General features: G+C 42.8%; 2 protein-coding genes, 1 long non-coding RNA gene and 1 pseudogene across 4 annotated transcripts in view; 3 read left to right on the top strand and 1 right to left on the bottom strand.

The window, feature by feature from the left end:
- Positions 1-1,823, top strand: part of LOC127339878 (uncharacterized) — a 97,731-nt pseudogene extending 95,908 nt beyond the window's left edge.
- Positions 1,824-2,269: 446 nt separating this feature from the next.
- The window catches only part of LOC127339879 (uncharacterized), a 40,558-nt gene continuing 20,301 nt past the window's right edge, over positions 2,270-22,526 (top strand). The window contains exons 1-2 of one of the 2 annotated variants that reach the window (XR_011755902.1): positions 2,270-2,418; positions 5,316-5,497. The gene's annotated coding sequence lies outside the window, so the exon portion shown is untranslated. Of the gene's footprint in view, positions 2,419-4,720; positions 4,860-5,315; positions 5,498-22,526 lie in introns of those variants that run through there. The other variant, XR_011755901.1, reaches the window with a different exon arrangement.
- LOC127337968 (uncharacterized) lies at positions 15,404-17,673 on the top strand. The gene is made up of 3 exons (XR_011754224.1): positions 15,404-15,980; positions 17,085-17,164; positions 17,296-17,673. It is a non-coding gene; the product is annotated as an uncharacterized lncRNA (long non-coding RNA).
- Positions 18,156-19,791, bottom strand: LOC139838130 (UDP-glycosyltransferase 88A1-like). Its single transcript, XM_071827484.1, has 2 exons — positions 19,722-19,791; positions 18,156-18,917 (listed from the first exon to the last, which is right to left on the bottom strand). The coding sequence occupies exons 1-2, from the start codon at positions 19,789-19,791 to the stop codon at positions 18,331-18,333; spliced, it is 657 nt and encodes a 218-aa protein (XP_071683585.1). The 3' UTR covers positions 18,156-18,330.

The following is a 22,526-nucleotide window of genomic DNA, read 5'->3' as shown; positions in this document are numbered from 1 at the left end:
GTTGGGAGCCCATCATTAAAATGAAGGTCAATGATTTTGATTGTAATGTTTTATGTGATCTTGGTGCAAGTATTTCTGTTATGCCTAAGAAACTCTATGATATGCTTGACTTGCCACCATTGAAATATTGTTATTTGGATGTTAATCTTGCTGATAATTCTATAAAGAAACCTTTGGGGAGGATTGACAATATTCACATTACGGTTAACAATAACCTTGTCCCCGTTGATTTTGTTGTTTTGGATATTGAATGCAATGCATCTTGTCCTATTATTTTGGGAAGACCCTTTCTTCGAACTGTTGGTGCTATTATTGATATGAAAGAAGGAAATATTAAATATCAATTCCACTTAAGAAAGGTATGGAACACTTCCCTAGAAAGAGAATGAAGTTACCTTTTGATTCTATTATTAGAACAAATTATGATGTTGATGCTTCTTCTCTAGATGTTACTTGATTTACACTTTCTGCGCCTAGCTGAAAGGCATTAAAGAAAAGCGATTATGGGAGACAACCCATTATTTTATTTCTGCAATTTTTGTTTTATATTTGAGTCAAGTGCTTGTTACTACTGTAGCAATACCTTTGTATCTAAAGGTGTATATGATGCCCCCCATAGGGGCTCTCACAGGCGTTTGGATTTTGGGCCGTTAGATCGAGCTGACGTGGCGCGATCTCGGCCGGCCGTTACGTCCAGGGCGTGAGGCCCTCGCACGAACCCACGTTTTATCCATGGGTCGTGTAAAGCCCACCTGGCCCGGCGTCTCCTCCCCCAATCCCCTCCTCCACGGCCGCCGCCACTGCTGCTCGTTTGGCTGGCCGCCAACCTCCTCTCCGCCCCTGCTTCTCGCCGCCGGCGACTGCGGCCACCGCCACCGCCTCCCGCGCCGCCCAAGACCGCCCCCCTCGGCTCCGGCTCCGACTTCGCCGACCTCCCGCAGGAGCTCCTCCACCGGGCGCTCTCCGCGTCCGGCGCCGCCGACGTCTCGGCCGCCAGCCGCGCGTGCCGGGCCTGGAGGGACGCGCTGCAGCCGCTCCGCGAGGCGGCAGCCGCTGCACGCGCACGGCCGCCGCCTCAAGCACGGCCCCACCGTCCCCGCCCCCTGCGGGGTCGAGGGGCGCGACCTGGCGCGGCGGAGCGCGCTCGGGATGTTCCAGCGGGCGGCCAGGCTCGGATCCGCGGCGGCGATGGTGGACGCCGGGCTGCTGTGCTGGGAGGAGGGGCAGCGAGAGGAGGCCATGGGGTACTACCGCAGGGCGGCCGAGCTGGGGCACCCTGTCGGGATGTGCAATCTCGGGGTCTCTTACCTTGAAGGTATCAGTGATTTGGGGTTACGGGAATTTCCTTTCTTGGTTACTTGTTTCAGATGGTAGCTAAAAGGTTATGACCAATTTCGCTAGTGTCCTAGCAGATGTGTTGATTTTAGTGGACTTATTGATTGCTCCGCCTCGTGCGTCGGTCTTCTATTTGGGTCTTTTTACGGTAAACTTTGGTGTTCTTTCAGTCCGATTTCAAACTCTGAAGAGTAACAAATACAGTACCTAGCTCGTAGTGGAATTGGCATCTAGGTTTTGTTACGCAGTCAAACTCTAGCCATTAGAAATTTTGGAATTAACTGGCTGTCAAATTTCTTTACAATACAGCTGATCCACCTGAGGCCAAGGAAGCTGTTAGATGGTTTTATCCAGCTGCGTCCGCAGGCAATGTTCGTGCCCAATACAACCTAGGCCTCTGCTTGCAGAATGGAAAAGGAATCAAGAGGAATCAACGAGAAGCTGTAAGATACCGCCTCTGTACACACGATTACCATTGTGCTTTTTAATTTTTAAAGCTCAAAATAGTTAGTTACTCCAGATGCATATTCAAAATAGTTGTTGTAATATTGATTTTTTACGAAATAGGCCTATAGCAAATGTTTTCTGAACTACTTTTTCACCAGGCAACCTCCATATGCTCTTATTTTAGCTCATAGCGATTTCGAGGCTGATTTGTTGTGTTCAAGCTTTTAAGCTAAATTTAAACTGAACTTGTTTTGGTTGCTGAAAACTTTGCTAAGAGAAAGGACCTTTCAATCTTGACTGGTTTACCCTACTAAGGTAGTCAGGATTGTATCACCAGGATCAATGCTAACTGGTGGATACCATATTACCAGAAGACTCATCAACTTCTCTGTAGCAGTTACATAAGGTTTTACTTGCCCTTAAATTCAAACTGAAAGAAACTTGTAAATGCGGGCAAAATGGTACTTGCGAGCTGCGAGAGGAGGGAATGTACGAGCCATGTATAACGTTTCCTTGTGTTACTGCTTGGGTGAAGGGTTTACGCAGGATCATATGCGTGCTAAGAAGTGGCTGCAACTAGCTGCTGACTGTGGTCACAAGAAGGCTCTTTATGAGTGTGGTCTTAAACTATGCGCGGTATGTCATTTCTTATCTTGTACCACACGGGGATGCTGTTTTGTCTATCTAAACTATTTCCATGATAATCTGAAAATATTAGTGCATTTTTCCAAATGGTTTTCATTTGGAGGCATATTGTAATCAATTGTATTTTTTTTTTGTTTTTCCTGCATCCAGCATTGCTTGCTATTACATATACCACTGCATAGTGCATTATTGTTGCTCGTATAAGGTTAGGGATGTAAGCTTGGTTGCTCGGTGTTCGAAGTTCTCAGACTACATAGGTGCGATCAACGTTCCTGCTTGGGACCTACATGAAACCATACCATTTTGATGTTGACTTGGTTTGACTTTGGTATCTTTTTACTCAAGGAGACTTAGATAGACAGAACTGAAAGGAATAGTATATACTACCTCTGTCCATAAAAGGATGTCACAAGTATGCCTAAATTTAAGTGTATCTAGACACTTCTTAGTGTAATATAGATACATCGAATTTGGACAAAATCTCTGACATACTATTTTGGACGGAGGGAGTAGTATCTTGGTCAAGTTAAATAGATTAAGAGCAAAATGTTGTACATTATCAGCAAGGTCAATTTCTTAATTGCAGAGGATAACTACCACCAAAGTTGGCATCGAGACACCGATAGTAGGCTGGGTCATTGGGGTGTTGTATAATATGTCATTAAGTAGACATGCCATTCTTGTATTCAGCTTTGTTGCTGTTTGGGATGTATTTGCTTGGTTTTCGTAAAGAAGCTGTTGATAATGGTAGCAACGTAGATCAGATACGTCATAACCTGTTGCATTACTATGGAGTATCATTGGCTCTCCAATGTTAATTGTTTAGTGACTTGTGCATTCACCTGTAATTATTTTAATTTTTAAGCATCCGTTTGTGATGATGCATATCTTGCTTAGGCAGGAGACAAGATCAGGTCTTTCATGTATCTTACAGCATTTCTGTGGATGCCATTGTGAAAACGGTTCTTATGATTGAACTTTTTGCCTTCGTTTTTTGCTTTTAGGTACTTTGACCTTTGTACCCTTGAATTTACAGAGGTCCCTTTTTATTTTTGAATCTTGTAGTTACTCAACGATTGTGAACATGACAGTGGAGCTAACAAAAATGGCTACGGGCATTATGACTTTAGGCGAGTCAGCTTCCTTCACATCAGCGGCATCGAAGTGCCGGAGGCACGTCAACCGCATGACGAACAGTTGAAGAATCCATGCGGCTGCAGTGGAGAAAATAAGCTTAAGTTCAGCTGAGATCGATTAAGTAATGGACGATTTCCTCTCTGAAACCAAAACTACAGCAGGAGGCTTCACAGGGTCAAAATGTGGTACGTACCATGAGCATGAAACCAATGCGTTCCACTGGCATGACAGGCCAGTCCTCCAGCCTTGGGATGTGGGTAAGTCCAATCCCCATTTTACATGTCTTTTATACATGTCTAAAATGAAAAACATGTGGCTTTTGCCACTGAGTGAAATTGCTATTTTTTTCCTTGAAAACGCAATTTCATTTCATTGAAAAGATAGAGTTTACAATCCTCCGAGTAGTTCTGCCATCAACCTGGGATGTCCACTAAATACATGTAACTCTGTTGTAAATTGCTATTTTTGTACTGTCATATTTTACATTCTCCGCGTCCGGCGCCGCCGACGTCTCGGCCGCCAGCCGCGCGTGCCGGGCCTGGAGGGACGCGCTGCAGCCGCTCCGCGAGGCGGCAGCGCTGCACGCGCACGGCCGCCGCCTCAAGCACGGCCCCACCGTCCCCGCCCCTGCGGGGTCGAGGGCGCGACCTGGCGCGGCGGAGCGCGCTCGGGATGTTCCAGCGGGCGGCCAGGCTCGGATCCGCGGCGGCGATGGTGGACGCCGGGCTGCTGTGCTGGGAGGAGGGGCAGCGAGAGGAGGCCATGGGGTACTACCGCAGGGCGGCCGAGCTGGGGCACCCTGTCGGGATGTGCAATCTCGGGGTCTCTTACCTTGAAGGTATCAGTGATTTGGGGTTACGGGAATTTCCTTTCTTGGTTACTTGTTTCAGATGGTAGCTAAAAGGTTATGACCAATTTCGCTAGTGTCCTAGCAGATGTGTTGATTTTAGTGGACTTATTGATTGCTCCGCCTCGTGCGTCGGTCTTCTTTGGGTCTTTTTACAAGAACTTTGGTGTTCTTTCAGTCCGATTTCAAACTACGAAGAGTAACAAATACAAGACCTAGCTCGTAGTGGAATTGGCATCTAGGTTTTGTTACGCAGTCAAACTCTAGCCATTAGAAATTTTGGAATTAACCATGTCAAATTTCTTTACAATACAGCTGATCCACCGAGGCCAAGGAAGCTGTTAGATGGTTTTATCCAGCTGCGTCCGCAGGCAATGTTCGTGCCCAATACAACCTAGGCCTCTGCTTGCAGAATGGAAAAGGAATCAAGAGGAATCAACGAGAAGCTGTAAGATACCGCCTCTGTGCACAGTTACCATTGTGCTTTTTAATTTTTTAAAGCTCAAAATAGTTAGTTACTCCAGATGCATATTCAAAATAGTTGTTGTAATATTGATTTTTTACGAAATAGGCCTATAGCAAATGTTTTCTGAACTACTTTTTCACCAGGCAACCTCCATATGCTCTTATTTTAGCTCATAGCGATTTCGAGGCTGATTTGTTGTGTTCAAGCTTTTAAGCTAAATTTAAACTGAACTTGTTTTGGTTGCTGAAAACTTTGCTAAGAGAAAGGACCTTTCAATCTTGACTGGTTTACCCTACTAAGGTAGTCAGGATTGTATCACCAGGATCAATGCTAACTGGTGGATACCATATTACCAGAAGACTCATCAACTTCTCTGTAGCAGTTACATAAGGTTTTACTTGCCCTTAAATTCAAACTGAAAGAAACTTGTAAATGCAGGCAAAATGGTACTTGCGAGCTGCAGAGGGAGGGAATGTACGAGCCATGTATAACGTTTCCTTGTGTTACTGCTTGGGTGAAGGGTTTACGCAGGATCATATGCGTGCTAAGAAGTGGTGCAACTAGCTGCTGACTGTGGTCACAAGAAGGCTCTTTATGAGTGTGGTCTTAAACTATGCGCGGTATGTCATTTCTTATCTTGTACCACACGGGGATGCTGTTTTGTCTATCTAAACTATTTCCATGATAATCTGAAAATATTAGTGCATTTTTCCAAATGGTTTTCATTTGGAGGCATATTGTAATCAATTGTATTTTTTTTTTGTTTTTCCTGCATCCAGCATTGCTTGCTATTACATATACCACTGCATAGTGCATTATTGTTGCTCGTATAAGGTTAGGGATGTAAGCTTGGTTGCTCGGTGTTCGAAGTTCTCAGACTACATAGGTGCGATCAACGTTCCTGCTTGGGACCTACATGAAACCATACCATTTTGATGTTGACTTGGTTTGACTTTGGTATCTTTTTACTCAAGGAGACTTAGATAGACAGAACTGAAAGGAATAGTATATACTACCTCTGTCCATAAAAGGATGTCACAAGTATGCCTAAATTTAAGTGTATCTAGACACTTCTTAGTGTAATATAGATACATCGAATTTGGACAAAATCTCTGACATACTATTTTGGACGGAGGGAGTAGTATCTTGGTCAAGTTAAATAGATTAAGAGCAAAATGTTGTACATTATCAGCAAGGTCAATTTCTTAATTGCAGAGGATAACTACCACCAAAGTTGGCATCAGACACCGATAGTAGGCTGGGTCATTGGGGTGTTGTATAATATGTCATTAAGTAGACATGCCATTCTTGTATTCAGCTTTGTTGCTGTTTGGGATGTATTTGCTTGGTTTTCGTAAAGAAGCTGTTGATAATGGTAGCAACGTAGATCAGATACGTCATAACCTGTTGCATTACTATGGAGTATCATTGGCTCTCCAATGTTAATTGTTTAGTGACTTGTGCATTCACCTGTAATTATTTTAATTTTTAAGCATCCGTTTGTGATGATGCATATCTTGCTTAGGCAGGAGACAAGATCAGGTCTTTCATGTATCTTACAGCATTTCCGTGGATGCCATTGTGAAAACGGTTCTTATGATTGAACTTTTTGCCTTCGTTTTTTGCTTTTAGGTACTTTGACCTTTGTACCCTTGAATTTACAGAGGTCCCTTTTTATTTTTGAATCTTGTAGTTACTCAACGATTGTGAACATGACAGTGGAGCTAACAAAAATGGCTACAGGCATTATGACTTTAGGCGAGTCAGCTTCCTTCACATCAGCAGCATCAGAAGTGCCAGGAGGCACGTCAACCGCAGGCGAACAGTTGAAGAATCCATGCGGCTGCAGTGGAGAAAATAAGCTTAAGTTCAGCTGAGATCGATTAAGTAATGGACGATTTCCTCTCTGAAACCAAAACTACAGCAGGAGGCTTCACAGGGTCAAAATGTGGTACGTACCATGAGCATGAAACCAATGCGTTCCACTGGCATGACAGGCCAGTCCTCCAGCCTTGGGATGTGGGTAAGTCCAATCCCCATTTTACATGTCTTTTATACATGTCTAAAATGAAAAACATGTGGCTTTTGCCACTGAGTGAAATTGCTATTTTTTTCCTTGAAAACGCAATTTCATTTCATTGAAAAGATAGAGTTTACAATCCTCCGAGTAGTTCTGCCATCAACCTGGGATGTCCACTAAATACATGTAACTCTGTTGTAAATTGCTATTTTTGTCTTGTCATATTTTACATAGTCTCGTATATTTTTACGTACACATAGCTTCCTGTCTAGCAAAATGTCTAGGCAGCCAGGGTTCAGAGACTCACCACCTATCTTAATAACAGGGGTTCCTCCCCATGTTAGTTTGTTTTTGGTCTTTCGAAAAAAAGAAGTCAGTGATGAGCAAGTGCTTGATAAAAGATAGGTTGTCGTTCAGGTGTGTTTATGTACTATCATACCTATGGTCTGGTTTGGTTGTAAGAAGCAGCTCCGCAATTAGTTAATATAAGCCGTTTCTCAATAGGTTCTTAGTTCCTAGAAAATTTGGCTTTACAATTTTGCCAACAAATGATACGTGTGAGTTGCAAAAATAACACATTCATTTCTTATTTAGTGTGTGAACTCAAGGGAGATGACCATAGAAAGATAGAGCGGCTATTTATGAATATAATTTGGCTGACTAAAATTCAACTTGCTTTGTAGTTACTTTGGTTCCACATAAATTTACATTTTAGCCTACTTTGTCCAAATGGCTCAAAGTAGACCCATGTCCCTCTTTCCAATAACTTTTTTGTTAATAGAGTGAGCTACAACATTTAGTTTGTGCGTAGTTTTTAGTGAGTAGTGCTTTTGTTTACACAATTTGTACTCTTTTCTATATGGCATTTAAGTCTTTCCTTGGCCTGCACCGCCTCACGTGGCATTGTGTTCGGCCATATATGTTCACCCGAGTTTTAAATGAGGTATGTCATGTTGCTTCTCTTTGTCTGTTCATGCAAAGTTCAGTATTCCTGTTCCTAGAATAATCTATGGATAAGAAAGATAGAAAGTATTATAGCAACCATTTACACCAACATTAACTCGAGTTCCTTCTTAGTCATCGAAGGATCAAACTGTAAAATCGGTGAGAAAATTTACAGATTATCATGGTTTGCAAGAAGCATTAAAAAAATTGCTAAAGACTTGAAGCGTTTATTTAAATAAATAATCCATATAAATAGATTCATCATTTTATCTTTGCATATAGATAGATGCATCATTTTATCTTTGGTTAGGTTTGAAGCATTTATTTTTGTAGTATTTTATTTTCTTATTCCAGAAAAATAATTCATCGTACTTGAATTCTCTACAACCCTGTCTATCTTCTTAGTCCGGGAAGAAATAACTTTGTACTTGATTTTCCTACTCCCCTTTTATCCTTGCATAAAAGAAGAATTTTTATTAGCTCTAAAAGGCTCTTTGGATGCACCATCGTTGGTCATTACACAGTATATACCTCACTTTGGGAAATTTGCCGTATTGCTTGGTTTCACTTTGTTTGGTAGATACATATATATGAAAACATGGCTATGATTTCTGTTCATTTTAACTCGAGTCTCCGGTTCTATCTGCAGGTACTAAGGGCATGTACAATGCGGCACTTAGCACATGCGCTAGGGATAGTAATCCTAGCCGTTTTGATCCAATCCCTGCCCGATTCCAGGAATACAGCTTACATCGGCTCTTACCCATGCGCCGATCTAATAATGATCTGACTTTTTTTCCTTCGTATTGTCATCATGCTTTTTGTTGATACTAGAATGGTCCTCCTTGCTGGATGCCTGAACCATTACCAAAGAGTATTACGTAGGAGGAGCTAGCCGAGCTAGCCATTGAATTAATTACAGCCTGGCCAATCCACTTTCGGTATCTTGGGTGACTTCTGATTCCTTACCTACTTGGAAAATGGTGCTTTAATATACCACTCATTACTCTGAAATTAATTAATTAAAATGTTTTATACTTCCATAGATCTGCCTAAAATTACCTTATCACACAGTAGCTTGGCATTTCCTACTAGCCGTGTCAGAAAGATTATTCTTTGCCTTCCATCTGGTTATGCCGTGGAAATAGGAATCGATAGTTTCATTGTCGTTCAAGCTCCAAGGTAGTTCTTTTGTTTTGACACTGCATGCTTTGCTGCTCCGATATATCCATCATATTTTAATTATTGGTCACAAAATATATTTGGAGTTGTAATAGCTACACATGAAAATCCTGTATATTAGTTTTTGGAGAAGCCATCTTTTTAAAAGAAAATGGAAGTTATGTCAAAATTGAGCTCTGTAGTGTGGTCAAAGATTGGTCACCTATTCTTGCATCCACAAAGACATCAAAAAATATGAAATAGATGAAACTACAATTTGGTAGCAAATTGAACTGTACTTCATGGAGAACTATATTTAGTTGTGTCGCTTCAGGTGGTAAGATAAGATTCTTTTAGACCATTTCACTTCCAAACTAAAAACGTTGAATATCTGTAGAATGGTTCATACTTTCTTTGTGTCTTTCATTGGACTACAGCCTTTTAATTTGAATCCTCTCTAATGTGTGCAGACATGGACTATTTTCAATGGGTTCCAAGTTCCGAAATCAGCTCCTCTCTTCATGTATTGTTATGCTATTTCCGCACCATTGTAAACATTTTGAGTAGCTCTTATCGAACAACATATCTCGCACTTTACACTGTTGGACCCTCTCTCATGATGACTTCAGAAGTAATTATGTTAGACGTGGCTGCCGCTTGACAGTGATTTATATTATTGCTTCGCTAAAAAGGATTAGAGGTACATTATATTTTTCATGTGGTTAGTATATTCTAAATGATAGAATACCCAAAATACTTTACCCAGCAATTGACTATGTGAAAGGTTGGGTGGCCTGTGGACTGATAGACTTATTTTCTGACTATTATCATCGATTTGTATAAATACTTGATGCATTTTGGATGACGGGTCTTGAAACCAGTTGTAACATATTCCCCTATTTATATGGCTGTACATAAGCGCGTTTGCTACTATGTCGTGATTTTGTGTATTTTGTTTATCCTAATTTCACCCTATTGATTTTGTTTTGAAAATTATTTAGCCACGTTATACAATGTGTAAATTGTCGCCTATTCTACGGGGTCGTGCGCCAAGGCGCACATCTAAATCTAGTCTTTACTTTATCCTTGTTGTGCCAAGTAAAGTCTTTGATAGTAAGGTTGATACTAGATTTGGATTTCTGCGCAGAAACAGATTTCTAGCTGTCATGTATTTGAGTAGATCTCTCTGTAGGAAACTCTAAAAAATCTGCAAAAATTCATGAGTAATCCTCAGATATGTACGCAACTTTCATTCAATTTGAGCTTCTTCATCTGAGCATGTTAAGTGCCTCGAAAAAATTCGTCTTTACGGACTGTTCTGTTTTGATAGATTCTGCCTTTTATTTCACATTGCCTCCTTTACTATGTTTGAGTGGATTACTTTGTTCCATTAAATTTCAGTAGCCTTGGGTAATGTCCAGAAGTGTTAGGAATGATTGTGTCCTTTCTGAACATGTGAATTTTTGATTATGCACTAACCCTCTAATGAGATTGTTTTGAGTTTGGTGTGGAGGAAGTTTTCAAGGATCAAGAGAGGGGGTGATATAATATGATCAAGAAGAGTGAAAAGTCTAAGCTTGGGGATGCCCCCGTGGTTCATCCCTGCATATTTCAAGAAGACTCAAGCATCTAAGCTTGGGGATGCCCAAGGCATCCATTTCTTCATCGACAACTTATCAGGTCACCTCTAGTGAAACTATATTTTTATTCCGTCACATCTTATGTGCTTTACTTGGAGCGTCTGTATGTTTCTATTTTTGTTTGTGTTTGAATAAAATCGGATCCTAGCAATCCTTGTGGGAGAGAGACACGCTCCGCTTGTTCATATGAACACTGGTGTTCTTAGCTTTACTTTTAATGTTCATGGCGAAGGTTGAAAACCGCTTCATTCATTCCTATTTGGTTGGAAACAGAAAATGCTTCATGTGGTAATTGGTGTATTGTCTTGAATAATTTGATACTTGGCAATTGTTTTGAGCTCTCAAGTAGATCATGTTTAATATCTTGCATCATGTAGTTTAAACCTATTAGTGGAGAACTACCGTAGAGCTTGTTGAAATTTGGTTTGCATGATTGGTCTCTCTAAAGTCTAGATATTTTCTGGTAAAATTGTTTGAACAACAAGGAAGACAGTGTAGAGTCTTATAATGCTTGCAATATGTTCCTATGTAAGTTTTGTTGTACCGGTTCATACTTGTGTTTGCTTCAAACAACCTTGCTAGCCAAAGCCTTGTACTGAGAGGGAATGCTTCTCGTGCATCCAAAACCTTGAGCCAAAACCTATGCCATTTGTGTCCACCATAACTACCTACTATGTGGTATTTTCTGCCATTCGAAGTAAATTGCTTGTGTGCTACCTTTAAAAGTTTCATTTCTTGTCTTTGCAATACATAGCTCATGGGAAAGTAGCCTAAAAACTATTGTGGTAGAGAATATGTCGCTTATGTATCTTATTTTTTATAAGTTGCTTGTTGAGCGGTAACCATGTTCTGGGGACGCCATCAACTGTTACACCTTTGTTGAATATCATGTGAGTTGCTATGCATGTTCGTCTTGTCTGAAGTAAGGGAGATTTGCCATGAGTTGAATGGTTTGAGTATGCATATTGTTAGAGAAGAACATTGGGCCGCTAACCGAAGCCATGTATCATGGTGGAAGTTTCAGCTTGGACATTAATCCTCAAATCTCTTATGAGAATATTATCTGTTGTTGAATGCTTAAAGCATAAAAGAGGAGTCCATTATCTGTTTTCTATGTTGTCCCGGTATGGATGTCCTCAAGTTGAGATCTATCAAAATCGAGAAATCAAATGCGATTTATCTCCTTGGACCTTTGTACATGTGGCATAGAGGTACCCCTTTGTGACACTTAGTTGAAACATATGTAATGCAATGATAATCCATGGAAATCCGAGCTAATTAGGACAAGGTGCGAGCACTATTGGTATTCAATGCATGAGGCTTGCAACTTATAGGATGTTTTATGCATAACACATATGAATTATTACTACCGTTGACAAAATTGTTTCCATGTTTTCAAAATAAAAGCTCTAGCATATGAGTAATCCCTGCTTCCCTCTACGAAGGGTCTTTCTTTTACTTTATGTTGAGTCAGTTTACCTACTTCTTTCTATCTTAGAAGCAAACACTTGTGTCAACCGTGTGCATTGATTCTTACATACTTGCTTATTTGCATTCATCATATTACTTTGTGTTGACAATTATCCATGAGATATACATGTTGAAGTTGAAAGCAACTGCTGAAACTTATATCTTCCTTTGTGTTGCTTCAAAGCCTTCTATTAAGAATCTATTGCTTTATGAGTTAACTCTTATGCAAGTCTTTTTGATGCTTGTCTTGAAAGTACTATTCATAAAAAGTCTTTGCTATATGATTCAGTTGTTTAGTCATTATCTTTACCATTGCTTTGAATAACTTCATTCATCTCATATGCTTTACAATAGTATTGATCAAGATTATGATAGTAGCATGCCACTTCAAAAATTATCCTTGTTATCGTTTACCTACTCGAGGGCGAGTAGGAACTAAGCTTGGGGATGCTTGATACGTCTCAAACGTATCTATAATTTCTTATGTTCCATGCTAGTTTTATGACAATACTCACATGTTTTATATACACTTTATATCATTTTGATGCATTTTCCGGCACTAACCTATTAACAAGATGCCGAAGCGCCAGTTCCTGTTTTCTGCCGTTTTTGGTTTCAGAAATCCTACACAGGAAATATTCTCGGAATTGGACGAAACAAAAGCCCACGGTCTTATTTTCCACGGAGCCTTCCAGAATACCGAAGAGGAGACGAAGAGGGGCGACGAGGCGGCCACACCATAGGGCGGCGCGGCCCCACCCCTAGCCGCGCCGCCTTATGGGGTGGGCCCCTCGAGCGTCCCCCTACTCTGCCCCTTCGCCTATATAATCTCTCCGTCGCAAAAACCCTAGTACCGAGAGCCACGATACGAGAAAACATACTGAGACGCCGCCGCCGTCAATCCCATCTCGGGGGATTCTGAAGATCGCCTCCGGCACCCTGCCGGAGAGGGGAATCATCACCGGAGGGCTCTACATCACCATGCCCGCCTCCGGACTGATGCGTGAGTAGTTCATCCTTGGACTATGGGTCCATAGCAGTAGCTAGATGGTTGTCTTCTCCTCTTGTGCTATCATGTTTAGATCTTGTGAGCTGCCTATCATGATCAAGATCATCTTATTGTAATGCTACATGTTGTGTTTGTTGGGATCCGGTGAATATGGAATACTATGTCAAGTTGATTATTGATCTATCATATATGTCTTGTTTATGATCTTGCATGCTCTCCGTTGCTAGTAGAGGCTCTGGCCAAGTTGATACTTGTAACTCCAAGAGGGAGTATTTATGCTCGATAGTGGGTTCATGCCTCCATTGAATCTGGGACAGTGACAGAAAGTTCTAAGGTTATGGATGTGCTGTTGCCACTAGGGATAAAACATCAATGCATTGTCTAAGGATATTTGTATTGTTTACATTACGCACAGTACTTAATGCAATTGTCTGTTGTTTGCAACTTAATACTGGAAGGGGTGCGGATGCTAACCCGAAGGTGGACTTTTTAGGCATAGATGCATGCTGGATAGCGGTCTATGTTCTTTGTCGTAATGCCCTAAGTAAATCTCATATTAGTCATCATGATATGTATGTGCATTGCTATGCCCTCTCTAGTTGTCAATTGCCCAACTGTAATTTGTTCACCCAACATGCTATTTATCTTATTGGAGAGACACCACTAGTGAACTGTGGACCCCGGTCCATTCTTTTACATCTGAAATACAATCTACTGCAATCATTGTTCTCTGCTGTTCTTCGCAAACAAACATCATTCTCCACACCATACGTTTAATCCTTTTGTTTACAGCAAGCCGGTGAGATTGACAACCTCACTGTTAAGTTGGGGCAAAGTATTTTGATTGTGTTGTGCATGTTCCACGTTGGCGCCGGAATCCGTGGTGTTGCACCGCACTACACTCCTCCACCAACAACCTTCACGTGGCCTTCATCTCCTAATGGTTCGATAACCTTGGTTTCTTACTGAGGGAAAACTTGCTGCTGTACGCATCACACCTTTCTCTTGGGGTTCCCAACGGACGTGTGCTTTACCATCACAAGCAGCGGTTTGCGCATCGATCAACGCGGTTGCCCCTGCGTTGGTTCCCCTTCCCGGCAACTGGACCGTCGCTAGGTAGGCGGTGGTTGAGCGTCCGTTCTTGAGTTGCTGACGCGATGGTCCCGCGTCTTCTCACCTCGCATTTTCGTTGTGTACGTCGTGCCCGGAGCGTCCTCTGTGTAGAGGGGACGGGCACGGGGCGCCGGACGGAAAGGGTCTTTGGAGCGCGCAGCTGGGAACGATTTTTTGTTCGGCGCGTCCCAAATCCCTTTGGGGGCCGCTTTGGGGAGGCGGCTGTAAATACTAGTAATAGTAGAGAGTATGCCATTGTGTGAATGCAAACACCCTCTCTCTCCTCACCCACTCATGCTTTAATTTAAAGATCCAAAAAATAGATTGTATATTTTAAATTAAATGTTTGGTTCATGTTCTATTGCACTTTTGTGATCCAGATGACGATGACTTGAAACAAGACAAATTTTAAATATATTCTAACAAGTTTCAAAACCAAATTTTAAAAAATTTATCAAACTCTATGAAACTTAGGGAAACTCCATGTACACATGGAAAATATAGTTATGAAATAAAGTGCAGTAAACTAGATTTATATATGACACACTATTTATTAGTGTTTTCATGGTTTCATATTGTTCGATCAAGTTTCACCAAGTTTTAAACCTCAAATTATAAAATTTATGAAAAATGTATTTAGTATATATAAAAAGATTTATATAATTTTCCCATAGATGCAACAAAAATCATTTATCTAATTTTCCACAAGTGCACAAAATATATTCAATATAACAAAGATTAAATGAAAAACAATGAATCTAGATAAACTAGTTTAAAACTTTTGTACTAGTACGTATCTTATCATGCAATGATGTACGTCATCACAATTCACACAACGAAACATCACTACACACCATGGTACACAATGTTACTCTTTTATGCATGCAAAATAAAACATGTGACCTTAAAACATAACAAGCTTTGAATCTTTGATACATGTCATATGGAGAGATGAATATACACCGTACACTATGCATGTCATAGTGCAAATCTCCACTAATATAAAAAGATCCAGAGCCGGAGATCCAATGGATCTCAGCCGTCTAACCAGATCAAACTAATGGTTTAGATTGCTTCAATGTTGAACACCAAACGTGTTGAGCGCTCGACCTCAACGTCTTCGCTAATCCAGCCCTCCCGCAAATCAGGCACCCACCCCGCAGACGGTTCCCACTTCCCACGACCCACCTGATCAAAATCTTTCCATCCACGCATGGCTCTTCGCGTGGGCGCTGACTCGCGGCTTTCCCAGGACTACACGGGACGTTCATGATCCTCCGTTCGGTAACCGTTGTGCAGATCCTCCGAGCGCCGCCACCGCAACTCCTTTGCGATCCTTCCGCGGTGATGTTCCCGGCATCTTCATTGTCCTAATCTGAATGGGCGGCGGCGGGGGTTCGTTCTCAATCAGGGCAAGCTCTTCTGGTTCAAGAACTCGGCCGTCACGTGTGTGTTGGTGCCCCGTGGCGTTATCCCCATCGCCACCTGCCTCATCGTTAAGGGCGCCGAGGACGTGCTCAACCGCAAGTTCGTCTTCGAGTTCTCTACCCTGCAGGAGACCATGTACTTCGTCACCGACTCCGAGAAGGAGAAGGAGGAGTGGATCAACCCGATCGGATGCTCCATCGTCCAGCACTCCCGATCCATCACCAAGACACTGACGATGAGATCGTCGACTACGACAGCGGCCAGACCACAACAGGCGTCGTCACAACATAGATTCGTCGATCGATCGGAACCCACAGGTGAGGCGGTGACCCTGTAACTTATCCTTCCATACATGCTGAGGAGTTTGATTCTTGTTTTCTACGGATATGATGTGTGCACCTGTATCGATGATTTATTAGGTTTACAGCGTTGTAGTCTTTGATACTACTACAGATCGGTTTTCTTCTTGTAACCAGTGAAGTTATAAGTATACATCCACTGATTATAACACCGCTCCTCACTCTTCAATCTCATTTGTGATCCTTGGGCGGTGACATTCCGGTCCTCTTCTTTTTCCCGATCTGAATCGTTTGGACAAAACAAGGCTAGCTAAATTAATGGGTTTATCTACTTGATTAGTCTTCTCAAGTGCCTATTCCTAGATTGTATAGATGTGATCATTTTCATGGATTCATGGTCAACCATGTTTTGAGTTGATACCTGTTTAGACATGGTGTCTTTGTGGCTACAGCTAAGTGGCTGCTCTTGAATTTCTGATGGAGGGGACCAGATTCACACATGCATTGCCGAATGGATAAACTTGTAAGTCTAAGAATCAACCTGTGTTTCTAGATTAACACTGATATCTGTTATGAACTTTTGATGCTGTGCCGGGGTCTCAGTTGTTCAGTACAACACCTTCATTTGATATTATCTGCTGTGTCGTTGTCTCTATTGTGCGGCCCGATTTATCTCGATCAACTGGGTGTGTCTTCTTCGTGGTCTGATGAGTGTGGCCTGGGTACAGATCTAACCAAAAATCGTGGCTTTCAAACACAGCAGAGTTTTAAAATCAAAAGTATTTGAACGCTAGGAGTTTTAGCCTATTTTTTCCTTTTTCAAATAGAGATTTAGCTTATTTTTTCATTGATGCTAGGAGTTTTCAAATTAGAATAATCTTTTATCTCATATCTCCATCGAGTTATACCTAACAAATAGGTGTTTTATAGACGCTCCTATTGGTGCACGAGTATTCGCAACTATTTGAAAAATGGGAATTTACCACAAAAGAAAATGTACAGCCTGTGTGTTATGGGAGTGTCAAGCAAGAGTTACTTCGTATTTTCGAATCTTTGTTTTCCTTCAGAGTTCACTAAAGGGGCTTCAAATCTTTTCTTTTCTATTTCTTAAATCTGATGTAGGAGAGATAGACCGAAGGATTTGGCTTTCCAGGGACCAACAACTACACCGATATTCTCAAGCATGGCACTCTTGATGACAGGTATATGTGAGTATGAGTATTGTTACTGTGTACACGTACATTCACATCTAAATTCCAATTTACAGAGGTTTTTCTTGTGTGCTTCTTTGTGTGTATTCCAATTTCCTAATATTATACTTCCTCCGTTCCAGATGAAACATGTCGAAGATTATTTTGGTTTTGGCATGGTCATGCCCTCGGCGGAGTCGTCCGCCGCTGTCCTGCATACTCATCCCACACATACACGCGCTCAACACGCCGTCTCCACCTTCCAACGCCCATGCGTACGCCGCCAACGCCGCAAATATGAACACCGGCTCCCTGAAGCTGCTACCTGAAGCTAAAGGTAGACTTTCTGTTTTCATCAATCTTTCCCCTGTTGCACTGTTCTGTTCATGGTGCCAAATAGTGTATTGTTGTGTTCATTCATTGATCGATTTCACTTCTATACTGCGTGTATATCCAAATAGTGCAGTGTTGTAGCATCTATTGGTTCAGATTGGTTCGTATTTTGTCTGTATGTTTCTGTACTTGCTATGATAACCTATTTAAAAAGTAGTTACAGAATGATGCCTTCCATTTACTTAAGTTTCGTTTGTTTGTGTACATATGAACTATTTATATTGATACAGTAATGTCATCCCGCATCTAGAACAGGATTTTAGCAGCGATGTGGAAGATGGAGCTCGCCAATAGGAACACTCTCTCTGAAGTTGCTGGGTCTATGGGCTCTTGCTAACTTATAAAATTATCTTCTCATATTGGTGATGGATCTATTCCTGGTTTTCCTTGGTCAGACTCTTGGCATTCAAAGGAATTTGCAATATTGTATTGTTGATGTCATGTGAAATAATCATACTTTGAGATCAAATAGAAGTGATACATATATTTTGAACCCATGGAAATCTTACATACTTATTAAAAAGAAAATGGTTCACAAATTTTATGATTGTATTCTTTTATTGATAGAGACGTGCGTTGCAGGTGCATGTTTACTAGTCTGACAAAAGACAAGGATGGAAAAGGTGCGGGCTCTCTCTGCGTTCATTTTGCTCAAGATTGAAAACTAGAAATAGCAAACCTACATAGATGACACTAACTTTGAAAGGTGCAGAAACAAGCATAATTCGCATATAACATCAAAAGAATCGCTGCCAAATCCCACATGAGAGGTTTAGAGCTTCACATCAATCCTGTTGCAGGGTTGGAGTATCCAGATTGTGGAGGAATTGAAGAAACGCCAAGTGAGATGAGCCCCCTTCTTTGAGCGCCTCGGCGGCTCCATCCTTGGCTGCCGCCGCCCGCTCCCTGAGCGCCCTGCCGCCGTGGGACGCGATGACCCACCTGACTTTCTCCTCCACCTCCTCGGCCTTAACCACCTCTTGGTTGTAGCCTCTCATCTCAACCCCGAGCACCATCTCTTCCACTATCTGCACCTTGTTCACCCTCTGCTCTGCGTACAGCGGCCAGCAGAGCAACGGCAGACCGGCGGTGACGCCCTCCAGCGTCGAGTTCCAGCCGCAGTGCGTGACGAAGGCGCCGGTCGCCCTGTGGCGGAGCACCTCCACTTGCGGCGCCCAGGACTTGACGACGAACCCTCTGTCTTTTGTCCTCTCCAAGAACCCTTCCGGCAGGAGCGCGTCGAGGTCGGGCTCTGGCAGCGAGTCGCCGTACTTGAAGTATGGGCTGCGCGGGCTCCGGACAACCCACAGAAATCTCTGCCCTGATCTTTCCAGCCCGACTGCGATCTCCACAAGCTGCTTCGCGGAGAAGGCTGCCGAAGGAGAGGAACACTAGGCTCTGTCTGGCTGCGCGTCCAGCCACGCGGTGCACTCGTGCTCCACGCCTCCAACTCCTCCCGAGACCAAAGGCCCGACCAGCCGAGTCGAACGAATCAATGTGCCCCGCGCCCGCCGTTGCATCCTTGCGCGGTCGGTCGGTCCATGGAGCAAATTACCGTGGTCGGTCGGTATTAATTTCCTCCGGTTTTTGGCTGGAGAGAAAAGAAAACAAGTACGTCGCCCGGCCGCGCACGTGCACGTGCACGTACGTATCATCCATCGACTGCACGGGAATTAATTAGTAAGCTAATTTAAGCAACCGAACTCGCTTCTATCGACTCCACTGTAGCCTACTTCCAAACAAATCCTCCATCTATTTCTTGTTCCTCTCGTACCTGCACGCCGGACGGAGCCAATAATAAATCAATCAATAAAAGAAGGAAACGCACGCGCGTGTATTTATTTCGCACACGAACCGCGAAAGCAGAGTAATTCCCTTTTCTTCTTTTCTCTCCGGCGCGGATGAACGGAAGGCTCGATTAATTAGCTCCGCATTAATACGCGATGCTTCACCAGCATCGAGGATCCCAACCAACAAATAATCTTCGCCGACGAATAAAATGGATACATGCGTGTATTGTTGGCCATCAAATAACTGCGCCACGGAAAATGCTAGTACTACTCCAAATGCCCCCAAAAAACGTATCACTTTTTTTTTTTTTTGAAACACAAAAAAAAAAAAAAAACGTATGACTTGGCGGGGCCCTACTAAAACATCTAGTCGTCCCTACTAAAACGTATCTGCTGCTTGAACAGCTCATTCTCGTTGACAATGTCTTGAGGGAAGTTCTCATGCCATGCTACCATTGCGTGGTGGGGGCACCAACATCTCCGCTTAGGCAGCAGAGTTGACGTCCAGGAACTTCAGGTCGCGGCGCGGACTGCCCAACCGCCGCACCGCATCGTAGGCGCGCGCGGCCTCGTGCATGGTCTCGAACGTCCTGAGGGTCAGGCGGTAGACGGCGGCGCATATCTCAATCGCGTACAAGTTACCCACCAACCAGGCGCGCACGCCGCGGAAGCCCTATGAGCTGCGGCGTGGAGGGGAGTACTTTGAACGGTGCGCTTTGGCGGCGGAAAGCGGTGGACTAGTGTGGCGGTTGGTATGCGTGGGCGTCCTCTTTTTATCACGCGTTGGAGCCGGCGCGGTAAATTTAACGCGCGACAAACAATTTCCCACGCACTCTACTTTTGCGTCTGCTGGAGTACGGCGACGACCCGCACGAGCGCTAAATTGACGGTTTTTCCCACACAGGCGCCTGTGGGAGATGCTCTTAGGATGAGCAGGATCCGCCGAGCTGCATCGATCGAACGGTCACAGTTATGTCGTGAAGAAAACGGGCCTGCGGAAGGACGTTGCGCCAAGTTTTGTATGGGCCGTGCCCAAGTTTGCTTTAATTAGCATGCGATTTGCCTTTACTTTTCGATACATTTCCCGCTCGTTTAAGTACGATACGATTTTCCGTCATAGCCATTGCCGTACGTACGTCGCCGATGATCACATGCCATATATGTGAGGATACTAGATTACTAGCTAGCATCGTGTGGGATGGGATACATACTGATACTATGGCAATCCACTGCTAGCTAGCTATAGCAAGTCTCACACTCACACGGCGGACATGTTGCTTTGATCGATCCAAAGAGACCCCGACTTTATATTCTGAGCAATAGCTGTACATATATGTATGTATATCCATCAATGCATGCATGGCTCTACGAACGTGGGCATTGGTAAACATATGAGCACCCCATGGTAGCTTCACGTGCTGGTACAAATTGGTGTAAATAACTTGAACTATCTCGTCTCCGACTCTATTGCATTCATGTGGAGCTACACTAGAAGCTCCTCGCATACTTACCGCTTGCATACTCGATCGTGTGGTTTGGGACTTTCTGCTTTTTGATGCAGAAATGACATCAAGAAAAAGTTAAGTCAAGAAAAAAAAATACAACTCTTACAATCATCTTATGTCATATTCATGAAAATATACAAGAAATGTATATGGTGTGAGATATTGACCATCCAAATGTTTATTTTCAGAGAAAGCATTGAAAAACTTATGGAAGAAAATAAGAAATAGTTGCCCAACATACTAGTAAAGACCAAGAAAAACTGGGCGAAAATCAGTCCCATGCCATGGGAAAACCGACGAAAACGCGAGGCCGTGGGAAGACCGGAACTTGAACACATGCATGAGGATGCATGTCGATGCCACGACAACATTATCGATCATCATCACTGTAGACAAATCCTACTTTACCTAGTTGGTGAGCGGTGCAAATGAACCCCATGACAGCGGAAAATAAGCGCTCAATCACATGATGGCCTCTTAGACCAAGCTAGTTTAAGCACTTAGAGCAAGTACAATAAGGTCCAGTCAGCTGGCTATAAGAGATAAAATATTATTTCTTTACTTAGTTGGAGGAGTGAGAAGAGGAGAGAGAAGGTAAGTGGGCTCTTATGCAAGAGCCAGCTCTTGCACGTGCTCCTAGGCACTTTGTGAGAGTGAATGGTAGGCCATATTTTGGAAAAGTAGTATATTTTAAGAATCAACTATTGTATATGGTAGCTATAAGTTGGCTATAGATGACATGGCAAACCACAATAGCCAGCAGCTGACTATAATATTGTTCTTGCTCTTAGCGTCATATATGAATTAAATACTACTTTATTAGGTAACCATTCAAAATCAAACATGTCATTAGGTCATGCACTCGCGAGGGAGCAGCTTCTACCTAGTTGTCATGGGTGCACATTGGTCTTTGGGATGACGCGGTGGCTTAACCTGGTTCAGCTACAACTTCTTGTCAAGAAGCTCTTATTCCACCTGAGCTAAACACTGCCTTCTTCATTAAGTGTTACGGTGAACATATCGGAGGGTTGTGCGGCGGCGAGAATTACTCGTAAACCATCATAGTTAGCGGCACATGTGCGCACCCTAATACATGTGGTGAGTGGATGACACCCGTGGCGTCTTCGTGGTCGTGGATGTAATTGTCAATCTAGGGTTTCGCCAGGTCCTACACCCCAACTCTAGTGAGCATAACATTTGCATATAGACATCGCCATTTCTACTCGTGGCCGGTGTCTTGCATCCAAAGCACTTGTTTAAATATAGAGTTTAGATCTGGAGTATAGGTATAGTTATCAAGCGTATGTTTATGGTGTGATGAAGGGTGAACCCCCCACCCCCCCTCTCACATGAGGTCCTAGTATGGGCATATGAGGGTGATGTAAAGAGGAAAAACAAATGAAATTACCAATTTTGACCTAAAATCATGGGGCTAGACACAAAAAATGATCTTTCACTTCTCTGCTTGTCAGCATATTTCTTCATGCAAGATTGAGCTTGGGCCAAATTGTCATTTAACCTTGACAGTAAAGCTTGCTTTTCTTGTAAGAACTTGCTTGCATCAGCATCAATTGGTTCCGGTAGGGCTACTTCACTTAACATGGGTGGTGGGTACCCATACAGTGCCTGAAAAGGAGTTTTTTTTAGTGAAGTGTGGAACAAAGTGTTATACCACTACTCAGCCAT

The sequence above is a fragment of the Lolium perenne genome, chromosome 3 (genome assembly GCF_019359855.2).
Source record: "Lolium perenne isolate Kyuss_39 chromosome 3, Kyuss_2.0, whole genome shotgun sequence".
In the NCBI taxonomy this organism is placed as follows: Eukaryota; Viridiplantae; Streptophyta; class Magnoliopsida; order Poales; family Poaceae; genus Lolium; species Lolium perenne.
Note: the sequence above shows the minus strand (reverse complement) of the source record. Positions and strands in the feature narration are given on the sequence as shown.

Excerpts from the sequence above, each read along its gene's own strand:
- LOC139838130 (XM_071827484.1), bottom strand. The coding sequence starts at position 19,791 with ATGGTAGCATGGCATGAGAACTTCCCTCAAGACATTGTCAACGAGAAT. Across the intron at positions 18,918-19,721 it reads GCTGTTCAAGCAGCAGATAC|CCTTCTCCGCGAAGCAGCTT; the intron begins GTTTTAGTAGGG and ends CTCCTTCGGCAG.